At 35.9% G+C, this 12330-nt stretch overlaps 1 protein-coding gene across 4 annotated transcripts in view; it reads left to right on the plus strand.

The window, feature by feature from the left end:
* The window catches only part of esyt2 (extended synaptotagmin 2), a 62529-nt gene that overhangs the window by 41583 nt on the left and 8616 nt on the right, over nucleotides 1-12330 (plus strand). The window contains exons 11-20 of one of the 4 annotated variants that reach the window (XM_062957981.1): nucleotides 126-174; nucleotides 1555-1644; nucleotides 2103-2198; nucleotides 3869-3970; nucleotides 7002-7064; nucleotides 8645-8719; nucleotides 8985-9071; nucleotides 9255-9404; nucleotides 9811-10196; nucleotides 11171-11269. In XM_062957981.1, coding sequence (XP_062814051.1) covers nucleotides 126-174; nucleotides 1555-1644; nucleotides 2103-2198; nucleotides 3869-3970; nucleotides 7002-7064; nucleotides 8645-8719; nucleotides 8985-9071; nucleotides 9255-9404; nucleotides 9811-10196; nucleotides 11171-11269 — 1197 coding nt within the window. The remainder of the gene's footprint in view (nucleotides 1-125; nucleotides 175-1554; nucleotides 1645-2102; nucleotides 2199-3868; nucleotides 3971-7001; nucleotides 7065-8644; nucleotides 8720-8984; nucleotides 9072-9254; nucleotides 9405-9810; nucleotides 10197-11170; nucleotides 11270-12330) is intronic. The other 3 variants (XM_062957982.1, XM_062957983.1, XM_062957984.1) reach the window with 3 other exon arrangements.

A 12330-nucleotide genomic window follows, 5' to 3' on the forward strand; every position in this document is an offset into this window, starting at 1 on the left:
TTTCCTAATTTTTTATTGGAGGGAAAGCATAACATGATTACAGAGTCCACTGTTTTCCTGCTTTGCTCCTGATCAACTCTGGCTTTGCATTCTGTAGAGATTAATGCATTGTATTCTTCTCCTAGTCTAATGATTGACCTAACTGAGGTTGAAAAGGAGCGCTACTTAGACGAGGTGAGTTCCATGTGTTCAATGTAGGGAGGGAAGCAACTGAGATTGATATTCTGAGAATGGTCAGCCTTTCATCTTAATCACACACTGGCTTAATCATGTATAATATACAAGTTGTGATAGCTTAGCTGTACTTACGTTCCAATATGCCAGGTTTTGTTTTAATTGCAGATATTGGAATATGGATTAAAATTCACATAGAAATTAGGTGTTTATCACCGACTTTTATGGACACTAGATGATGCTGAAATATTGTAATGTACATGCAAGGGGATCTGATGCATCTGAAGTAGACAGCCTACAAAAATGTATGCTACCGACTTGATTCTCTCAGTTAGTCTCGAAGTTGCTATAAGATTTCTTTGCAAACTAAAGTTCTAGACTTAAACAGCTTCATTTGTAAATTCTGTAACATATATGTTACAGGATATCAAAGCGGCTAATATTAACTACTTCCATCAGGAGAAGGATGTTTGATTAGAACTAAGCAGAAAGACAGCACTGAAGAAAATGTTGTTAGGTTTCTGTTATTTTTTTTAAAAGGTCATTATAATATCCTTTAAGGTGAAGTCATTTCAGTAGTTTTACTACAGTTTTAGAGCATGGTTAAATTCAAGGAATAAGTTGAGATGGTGCTACTATTTTAGAAATAGCATAGCTCTTTTTTGTCAATTAAGTAATGTTAGGGCTATATCTGTGTGTCTTCCAAAGGGTATTACCGGTATCTCAAGAAAGGTATATACGGGCAGTCCCCGATTTACAAGCCTCTGACTCACAGTTAAGAATGGGAGTGAAACAATAGGAAGTTAGCGAAATCCACCCCTCGAAAGGGAAATTCACTTCTAGAAGAGTTATAATGGAAAGGTGTCTCCACTGAATTTTTATCACCAATCCTTGTTTTCAGAACAAGCCAGAATTTTCAAAATCTCATCAACACAGGGACAGATAGTAAAGTGAAATCTTCTGAACAGGGGCACAGATAGCAAAATAAACACCACAGGGGTGTTAACCTGCCCTATGCTATCCAAAGCCAGCTCTCTCTCTCTGTGTGTGTGTGTGTGTGTGTGTGTGTGTGTGTGTGTATATATATACACACACACACACACACACACACACACACAAGATAGATTATGTAGGTTTGTCCTTAAGTTGAATTCATATGTAAGTCAGAACAGGTACTTTTTAAGCATAACTCCAGCCATATATATATATATATATATGGCTGGAGTTATGCTTAAAAAGTACCTGTTCTGACTTACATATGAATTCAACTTAAGGACAAACCTACATAATCTATCTTGTTTGTAACTTGGGACTGCCTGTACGTTGCTTTATTGGGGAATGAACTTGATTCTCACCACATTTTATTTAATTCATTTACAGTGGTTTACTTTGGATGAAGTTTCCAAAGGAAGATTGCATTTAAAACTTGAGTGGCTCACATTGATGCCTACTGCAGAGAATCTTGACCAGGTATGTTGAGATATTGCATGCCAATCTCTTTAAATAAGGCAAGGATCCCTGAATATAGTTTTAAAAGATCTATGTATATACACACGGACATGCACCACTTCTGATATTCTGGCAAAAAATGGGGGATGATAATCAGGATTTATTTGGGTGTAAATAATCAAAAAATTACCAACCAGTTCCAAATTATTGTTTGGAATGCCATAGAGTTATCATTACAAAAAATGTTTGTTTTGGCAGATATCTTTCTCACAAAATCTGTTGGTACTTTGTCCTTGGGTCACTCAAATCAAAAAGGTTACTTTTAGAGGAATGTTTTCTCGTTTCTTGATATATATAGAGCTTTATTTGAATTAGTTTTTGTTATTTAGCTATTTTGCATATTATAACTTATTTAAGTTTTACTTCAAAATGGTGTGAAAAATACATACATAAAAGGTAAATAACTTCTCTAATCTTAGGTGCTAAAAAGCATAAGAGCTGATAAAGACCAAGCTAATGATGGACTTTCGTCAGCGCTACTTATCCTTTATTTGGATTCAGCAAGAAACCTACCAGTAAGTCCTCTTGTGGTATTGATACTTCTCTTGAGGGGTGTTTCATATTTTCTGTTACTCATTGCTTACTTCTGTGACACTTTGCTTCACTAACTCACATCATGCCATATTTTTAATTACATGTTCATGTGCATTTTGCAGTCTTTCTGTAGTAAGTGTAAATGTAGTTGAACTAATTCTGCCGAGCCGTATCAAATTTCTAAAGATATGTTTGTAATTTTCAAAAATATTGTATCTTAAAACAATTATAACAGCTATTATTTAAAAGAGAAGCCAGCAGTCCCTCAAACCAAATGTGAGATCAATGTATTTTTGCTTGGATTCAAAAACAGATACTTTTGGAGCTAATATGTGGGAGTATCTAAAGCAGAGGAACTGGAAAGCTGTGGCCATCCAGATGTTGCTGAATTACAACTGTTATCAGCAGTAATTCTCAATTCTCACAGCTAGTGGTGATGCAAATACCACAGCAACTGGAGAACTATCCTTTTTCAAAGCTAGGACTGCAGTCCAATGTACATTTACTTGAGTAATACCTATTGGTTTGGATCTGAAATTATTTGCTTGGAGGGGGTATGCTTTACTGGGCTCCCAAGCTCTATAGGGGCTCAGCCAGGCTGTAGCCCCATTTACTACAGGGAAAAATTGAAAAAAGTGTGAGTTGTGCTGTTGCTGGTGGTTACAATGATGATATTGTTTCCACTATCTATACTACATCTATTCTCCAAAACTAGGACTCGAGGTTGCTTACAAAAAACCTATTTTTTCATATTGATGCAACTCTTGCCTGGTTCATGTGAGATGTGGTGGAACCAAACAGAAGTAGTGAATTGGTGGGAAAAAATCCCCTCTATTTCTCAGTATCACACATACTTGTAAATATGTAAAGACCTGCATTAAGTGGTTTGAGTTGGATGTTGTTTTGTGGTCATTTCTTCTCATAGGTCTAGATTATTTCATAACTGTAAATCACTGTAACAGGACTGCTGTGAATCTGATCCCCAAGGAGCCATGTAGCAAGTTATTATTCAATTCTTTTGTGCTTGAACATGCGATTACATGTGTCCTCCAGATGTTTCTGCCTTCAGTTCCCAGAAATCCCAGCCAGTTTAGCAGCTGTTAGGAATTATGGGAGCTGAAGTCAGAAACGTCTGGAGATGCACAGTTTAAGGCATTAAGAGAAAAACAACTATGGAGTTTTCTTGCAAGACAAGTTATTCTCCCCCCCACCTTTATCCTACCCAGATAGTCCCTGGATCAATTGAACTTCAGTTTACTTAATAATGTCTACAGATACAGCTAATCTTAATAATTTTAAATATTTAAAATAGCAACTGGGTGGTGCCCAAGTTACTTTACTAATATGTGATACAAAATATATTAACAGTGCAATAATATCACTGAAAGGTAAAATGATTTTGTTGTTTAAATGGACTTGTGACTGAAATATACAAAGAACAGGAGGAGACAAACTGTCGTGAAGTGCCAATGAGAACAAATAAATCAGTGCTAACATGTTTACTATTTTTGTGTGTGTTTGTGATGGTCAGTAATTTCAGACTCCTTTGACTGTTTTCCTCACCTGTGCTAATGATAAAACTGCTTGTAGATTCTTGCTGCCCAAATCCCATCACTTTCTGCTTTCTCCTTCCATCTCCATTTTCCCAAAGAGTATCTACGAGGGAAACTTTGGGTGTGGATACTTAAAAGAGAGGAGAGCTTCGGGACTAGTCTTTTGTGAAAATACTACCTCACTCTATAGAGCACTATTTGTGAGTTCTTGTGTGTTACATGTGTATTGTATTTCCCATTTTTTAAAACCCGCCAGAGTGGTTTGGTGCTACTAAACTCACTTAGTTTTAATAGCGGAATGATGAAGCATGCATTTATGGTTTCTGTGCATGGTTTTAAAAGTGTGCATTGTTATACTTTTTACTGGATTTTTAAATTATATTTTCAGCATAGGTTAATAGGTAAGTGTGCGAATATCAAATTAGCCTTCCAAAGACTGGCATGTTTGTCCACTGATTTGTGTGATTCACTAAAAACAAATCTGAAATCTGCTTGTAGAGAATGAAATTGCCATGAACTGTAAAAGTCAAACTCTTTTGTAATTATGGTGAAACTTACGTTCAAGTATTTTGTGTGGTTTATCTGAAGTTTGGAATCACCTTCATTTGGCTCAAGTTGCACAACAAAAGTTTTCAAAAACTATTATGTGAAAACATGCAATTTTCTCAATGACCTTTTGCTATTAAGAAGTGACCTCAAATATAAATGTTTCCACCAGTTGAGAAATAGTGACTTCCATTTTGGGGGCCACAGAAAGTTTTTGAAGCTGATGAGCTTTCCTAACATAATAGGGAATGTCCCTGCTTTCTATCCAGGTCTGTTTTCAACTGGCTATCATAATTTGAAATGCTAATAAAATCTAGTCAGCAGCAAGACTGGCTTACTGGTATTCTTTTATGGTCACAACACCAAGAGTGTATATAGACATTAATTTCTGTATTCTGGAGAATTGTGTGCATTTATTGGCTCTTGGTTTTGATTCCTATTTTCAGATATTGCCATTTTGAATATAGGCAAGCAAGTCTAGCTTATTTATAAACAAAATATGGCCAAACCTTGATTTTCTTCCCAACCATGATATGCAAAAACACCTATTTGTGTGAGGTCACTGTCTTTTTTATTTCATCATAAATTATTTTTTCTCACAGCTTTAGCAAAATTAAAATCTTAGTTGATCACAGAATAATGAATTAGGAATTACTAGTATGTACTCCTAATCTCTGCATCCTGAAAGAACATACAAACCTATAGATGTTTTTGTTTGAGATAAAATCTAGGTGTGATTCCTTGTAATCCCATGTCTTGTTCCTTATCCCCAATCACTCCTTCCATTGCATTGATGTGGCTGTTTTATATGTCAGAAATGAAGATTCTGAAATCATTTTATGAGCAACTTGACCCAAATTAAAGTGGATATTATATTTTGTTTTTCCTTTAGAAGTGTTTTATCCCTATGATTTATTTTAATTTAAAGACTCCTTATCAGATTTTATGTTTATTTACTTGAAAGCAGCATGCGTATTGCAATCCCCTTTGCTGTCTGTTACTTTTAGTATGATATTGGTGCCTTGTCTTGATCTAAAGCAGTTGTAGTACTCATTCTGAGTTGGGAAGATTTAAAAAAATAGACTGTAGTAAAATTTCATCACAATTGTGCTCTTTAGCACACGTTCATGGCACTTGCCCTTCTGCAAATAAAGCAGCAAGAATAGAAAAGTTTGTTTCCAGAAACAATGTAGGGGGGGAAAAAAGATTTATCTCCATTCTTGGCAGGCATAAGTACAGTGCAAACCTACTTACAAGATTATTAATAAAGCTTTATATACAATCTTTTTGTTTCAAAGGCTCTCAGGTGTATTGCACTTTATTCTTAAGACATCGGTGTAGCCTGGACACCAGTTGAATAAATTCTCCTGCAGTTTTAGAGGTGATTTGGGAGGAAATTCCCCTTAGAAAAAGAACACAAGAGTTTCTTAAATTAACTAGAAATTTGGAGCCAATTCTTTCTAGAGCAGTGTTACATTCTTAAATATGACTTCTGTTTTCCTAATGGCCATGAAGAATATACATCCGGTTTTAAGATGCTATAGTTACAGAGAGGGGCCCCACATCCATTTTTAATATTTTTTTTTATCCATCTAAGCCAGTGGTTCTCAACCTGGGTTCCCCAGATGTTTTTGGCCTACAACCTCCAGAAATCCCAGCCAGTTTATCAGCTGTTGGATTTCTGGGAATTGAAGGCCAAAAACATCTGGGGAACCCAGGTTGAGAACCACTGATCTAAGTAAAGATCAAGAAATATTTCAGAGGAAGGAACTGGCAAATTCACCTAGGAAAACTCTCTGAAATCCCTGGAGTCACTATACATCAACAGGTAATTTAAAGGCATACAAAGATGCACAAACAGACAAATACACCTTACATCTGTAGAAATTCTCATCAGTTTTCTGCATGACTTACCTTTTCACCCAAATTCATGCTACACCTTAAAACGGTGCAGAGTCAGATGTAATTGACAACGAAATCTTCAATTTTTCTTGGAAAATGCGGTTAAATTTTTGAATAAATCTTTTAGATGATAAAGTCATTAAACTTGCTCTTCCTGTTTTGGGTTATGGCATGAGTGCAGAGCTTTCTATATTCTGTTCTCGAATGATTTTTAAAACAGAATTTAGCTGTTGAAGCATGTTCTGTTTGAAAACTCACGGAGTACAATGGCACAGTGAACACTCGCTTTCGTTTTCTTAAAGGACCTAATTCCTGAAACAATGTCCTTTGCCACTAGCCGATATCAATGCAATTTTGCCTTGATGTTTAGTAGCTTGTCCAGGTCACTTTCAGGGCAATTACTTTTTTATTGAAAAAAAGTAGAAGTGTTAATGGGAATAGTCAGATGGATGGCTACTGTTATTTTGAATCCACTGATACCTTCAAATCACACAAGACATTTATGTGTTTTGCCGGTGGAATAGATTTGCTGTGAAGAAATGCTTAAAGAGGAAAATCTTAACACAACAGCAAAAAGGTGTTTGAAATTATACTGGAATTAAAGATGGAATGAGAACAAAAAACTGTGTCAGATTATTTTGAAATAACTTTTTTGTTGTTTTTTGTTAGTTCTGAGAATGTTTGTCTGGTCTGCTGTTGTCCTGTCCTTAATTAACCAAGTGGAACTGCTTCATTGCATGACTTATTAACCCTTTGTATGTTCATTTTCTTCTGATTTGAAAGAATAATCCATTAGATTATAATCCAGACGCCTTGAAGAAGCCTGCTGTTCAGAAAGCTCTAAAGGTAAAAGTAATACAGCTTTCCATGTAAAGTCACACCATTAGATGGAGACACATGGTTGCCCCTACCAAACAAACCTTCGGTTTGCATTTCTGCCAAAGAACATGGTGTTACCAGAAAGTAAAGACAGTGATGTTCAGTTTACGTATGAGATGGATTTGAAAAACACATCACTGTTGCATTGTATACATTGAAATATTGCAAAATACTGTCAATATCTTAGTCTCCACATATTACTTTCATGGTCATGTTTGCAGATTTGTACTTAGAAAGATTTCAGAGGTCGCCATAAATTCAACTGTGACAACTAGTCACAAAGTCTACTCTTTTGCCAGAGTTAAAGAATTCATAAAGATTTTGAGAGCAAAGAATGGCACCAGATTGTGCTTTGTGTAGACACAGCATGCAGGCTGTGCGTTGGAGTGGAGAACCTGCTTTAAATTTGCACCAAACCCACTTGATTCTCTTGACTGGGAACCAGGTAGAAAAATGGCATGCCTCCATATTACTCTGAGAATAAAGTGAGAGATTTAGATTTGTCTTACATATTGGTTATTAAAAACACTGACCAACATTTACAGGGAGTTGTCAATGGAATATGCCATTGGGGTTGAATATTGTATGAATTTGTCCAGTCTAAAATTTTAACTTTCATTTGATCATAAAAACTCAGAAGATTAACAAAAGATTGCATAGGATTGAAAATAAAATTCAGATTATTTTTTCCTTAAAAACTCAAACAATTGATTTGAAATTATATGTTTGTGGCCTTCTAATTTGCTCTAATAATGTTGAACGTCTATTTAATCACAATACATTTTTTCTGGAGTCCTAATACATATTAATTATTAATATTCTTAAAATGTGTTTTAACAATTAATAGATATTTCATATTAACTACCATAACTCTTTTTTCCTAACAAAATAATTGCTGTGAGTGACATGCAAATCATATTAACAGACATTCAAGATGAAGGAATGCTTCAGTTTCTTGTAATGATTGTAAATCACTGTTTACTTTTGCAGTTTGACCTAATGCTATACAGCTGGTGAGCAAGGTTCAGACATGGCACATGTTTGGTTTGTAATAAGAGTTGGATAATCCTACATGAAATCATATTTTCTGCCCTCTTGCAAATTGTTTTATGATTATGATATACAATTTATCCATCATACATACATATACATACGTTTAGCTTTCCATTATACATATATCAGAATAGCTTTCTAAGCTTGTGCTTTCTTCATAAACCCCATTTGCATGCAAATGGCAACATTTATTTATTTGCTGTAATGTTGCTTCATTGGCTTTGAGGTTTAAATGCTTATTAAAGAATGAAAAGTTAAACTTCATAAAACAATTTCATTCTAAGAGAATGTAAAAAGAGAATGCAAAGAGATCTGAAACTTAAATGGCAATTATTTCAAAGTAGGTGTGTATTACCACTGCACATCCCCATAAAGAATATACAGTCCCTATAAAGGTTCAGAAGTGTAAGAGGTGGAGTGCAGATCTGAAAAGCAATTGATGAAAGAAAGAAAAAACCCAGTATATTAAAAGAATTTCATTTTCTCCTCTTCAGTCAGGAAAGAAAATAAACAGCAACCCTAATCCCCTTGTCCTACTCACTGTTGGACATAAGGCACAGGAAAGTAAGGTGAGTGTCAACTGCTTAAATTTATTTTGTTTAGTTGTAAAAATAGCATTTATATATATTTTCTCCACTCAAGTTTAGGTACAAAAATAAGAAATATAGTTGCAGTCTGTCCTATTGAGTTCTCTTAGTGGGGTGGTGATTCCTACAACTCCTGATGTATTAAGGCAAAGAAATTCACCCATCATCTTTGTGCTGAGGTTAGGTAAGCTGAACCTACTTTTAGTTATCAATTTGAGCAAAAAAACCTCTCCATATCTCCAAATAGATACGCTACAAGACCAATGAACCAGTCTGGGAAGAAAACTTTACTTTCTTTGTTCACAATCCTAGACGGCAAGAGCTAGAAGTTGAGGTAAGATGTTTCTTTCTTTTTGTTCTTCTAATGTCTTTACCCTCCTGCTTTTTGAACCAGTTGTCTGTAATTATTACCTTCAATTATTTATGAACTATATTTCTGCATCTAATGCATTGATACTGGGATTCCTAAAATATTGTAAGAATGATCCATTGAAATAAAAAAAAATCTTCCTTCCAGGTCAAAGATGAACAACATCAGTGCTCACTAGGAAATTTTAAGCTTCCCCTCAACCAACTCCTTGCCAGTGAAGATCTAACTATGCACCAGAGATTTCATCTTAGCAATTCTGGTCCAAACAGCACTGTAAACATGAAGATTGCACTCAGGGTATAGTATAAAAAGCTTTCTTGATTAATATATAGTTGCAAAATGTCGGCCATCATATATGGTTCCATTTTCCAGGCTGTGGTGGATGAGAGCCCACTTATTTCTGAGTTTTTTTCCAGGAGAGACAGGGATTAGATTTACCATACTGGCAGTGACAAACTAGCACTTACTTGATGTGTGGAGGTATAAACAATAAGAAAAGGCCTTCAAAATTATAATGAATACAATTGGGAAGGTATCATTGACTTGCAGAGATAGCAGGATTGCCATGTCTAAACCCGATAAGAGTTGCCTTGGAATCTGAAAGTATATAAATCATTTTCCAATCTGATACATGCACTGTGCCACTGTTTAGCTGTACTGTAGAAAAGCATTGATATAATTTTCCTTGTTTTATCCTTGCCAGATCCTTTCTCTTGAAAAGCAGGAGAGGCCTCCAGACCACCAACACACCGCCCAAGTGAAAAGGCCCTCTGTTTCCAAAGATGCAAGAAAAGGTTCCTTCAAACCTCAGGTCCCTGTTTCCCCAGCAGCCAGCTTGAACAAGCCCCCTGCTCCTGCAGCAGCAGACACTGACAAAAAGACTGAGGCGGTTGAAAAAGGCCCTCCCTCTAATCCTAGTCCTCAGTGGCCAACAGATCTCAGCAGGAGTTCCTCCAGCCTCCTGGCCTCCAACTTGAGCTATTCTCCTAGCCATCTTTCAGTCAAAGAGCCAACACCGAGTATAGCTTCGGACATATCCCTTCCCATTGCCACACAGGAGCTGCGGCAACGGTTGAGACAACTTGAAAAGTACAGTAACATTTTTTTAATTTTTTACCGTTAGTATAAAATCCTAGGATTGGTAGGACTCAGAACAGCTGTTGAATGAATCAAAGTTCTGCAGTGCCATACCCTTGACTTCATAGCCATCAAGGTATAAAGTCAAGAGTATGTCCCTTGTGTCATTATGTTGCTCAGAGTCCCATAGTAGGAGAAAGGTGGAGTATAAATAAAACAAAGAAAACCATGGGGTGCTCTGTTGAAGCAAAAGCGGGCATGCAAACAGCAGTTTTATCAGAGCAGCTGGATTTTGCACTCTCGCATTGCTGGCTAGAAGCAAAAGCTCAAACCCGGCTCAGGACTTCACTTACCCCTATATTTAGAATTGGCAAGAAAAGCCTTCCAGTTCATTTTCTGTTCATATGGCATTCTGATAACTGTGGCTGCCCTTTGTAATTGTGCTTTAGAATTTACTCACCTAAAAGTGATCCTCTTCTAACACTTTCATTTATCCAATGGAACTTTTCAGCCCAAGTCTTAAGACATTTGATAAATCTCCTTTTGTGAAACTAACAGGGGGGATACCCTATCTGTCAACTTTGCAGTATTGTGTTTTTCAGAACTTGAAACATAATGTGATCTAGTGAGTGGAACAGAAGTTATAGTTTTCTCATTGAAATGTAGATGTATTTATATAATTAAGAGCTTTATTGTTTAGAGTTGAAGAGCAATTTGTGCTATTCCTGGACATCTTCAAACTGCTCACCAGGCAAATTTTATTTATTTTATTTATATTTATACTAGTCTTCCTGCTGCAGAAGGCACCTTGAATATTATTTTTGCTGTTATTGAAGATAAATCTGAATAATGACATGGTTTAAGAAAAACTGACACACTTGCATTTTGATATGGAATACATACTACTGTATGTATATAAGAAGGAAAGAAGTGCTTGTTTTGGTATAGCAACTAAATACTGACTTGTAGCATTACGATTTTCACAGTGGCACGACGTTAGGACAGTCTCCATTGGGGCAGATTCAGCTAACAATTCGTCACAGCTCACAAAGAAACAAACTTATGGTGGTGGTTCACACATGTAGGTGAGTTCAATATTGTTCATTCCTGTGATGTTACATACAAATACTTATTTATTCATTAATTTAGGTTACTCAGAAATTTGTAGAAGTTCTGCTCTGCTTGCTCATGCAACTCTAAGTCATCTTGAATGGAATCAACCCGAGATTTTTTTCCAGGATCATTAGCCTTATTTTAATGTATATGATAGAGCATAGCAGCTCCTTTATAGAGTCTATTAAATGATTGTATATGATTATGGTGATATGAGACCTTTCACCAGAAGAACAACCTTAGCTGAGTGTAATATCACTTGTTATGGAAAGAGCCATGTTTCTTTGAGAGACCATATAGTTTGCACTTATGGTGCATCATGAATTGCAGGATCACAGATAATAGGGCTAGGAATGCACTTGCTGAGCCAAGTGGACTGACCCTGTCTCAGCCCTTCAGTATACTTGAATCCTGGATATTGCAGTTCCACCAAATCATAAAGTGGTTATTCTAAGAAATATATTTTGCAGCGCTGTGTTTTCCTTCTAATTATTGATCCATTCATATATTATGATTAGATTATTATATTTAATGAGTAGAACGGGGTGAGAATCTTGGAGTCCTCCCAAGATTCCTATATTTTTGGAATGTAATTAGCAGCAGCCCTAGCTAGCAGAGTTAAATTAGTATGTCAGGACTTGGGACAGTATTTCATGAAAGCAAAGACAGTATTCGTTGAGCTTCCCCTACAAGCAGTTCATGCAACTGCAACTCAAACAAGAAAATTACACTCCTGTACTGAGATTTGGATATTATGGGCAAAAGAAAAGAGAAAAGGCTTCTTTTATCACTCCTAACATACAGGGCTCAATTTTACATCTATATAGGTGTGTCTTTTGCAGTGGGCACATTATTCCAATTTAATGAGACACTTGGGGAAAGAAATATGGAGCACTAAAATATTATCTTCACATTATACTTGGATCTATTCCTATGATTTCTCTAAATAGTGTTGCCAGTCTGTTTCCTAATAATTTGCATTTGAGGACTGTATATATATGTGTTTAGATCAATTTCATGTATAAGCTGATGA

The sequence above is a fragment of the Anolis carolinensis genome, chromosome 6 (genome assembly GCF_035594765.1).
Source record: "Anolis carolinensis isolate JA03-04 chromosome 6, rAnoCar3.1.pri, whole genome shotgun sequence".
NCBI classification, from domain to species: domain Eukaryota; kingdom Metazoa; phylum Chordata; class Lepidosauria; order Squamata; family Dactyloidae; genus Anolis; species Anolis carolinensis.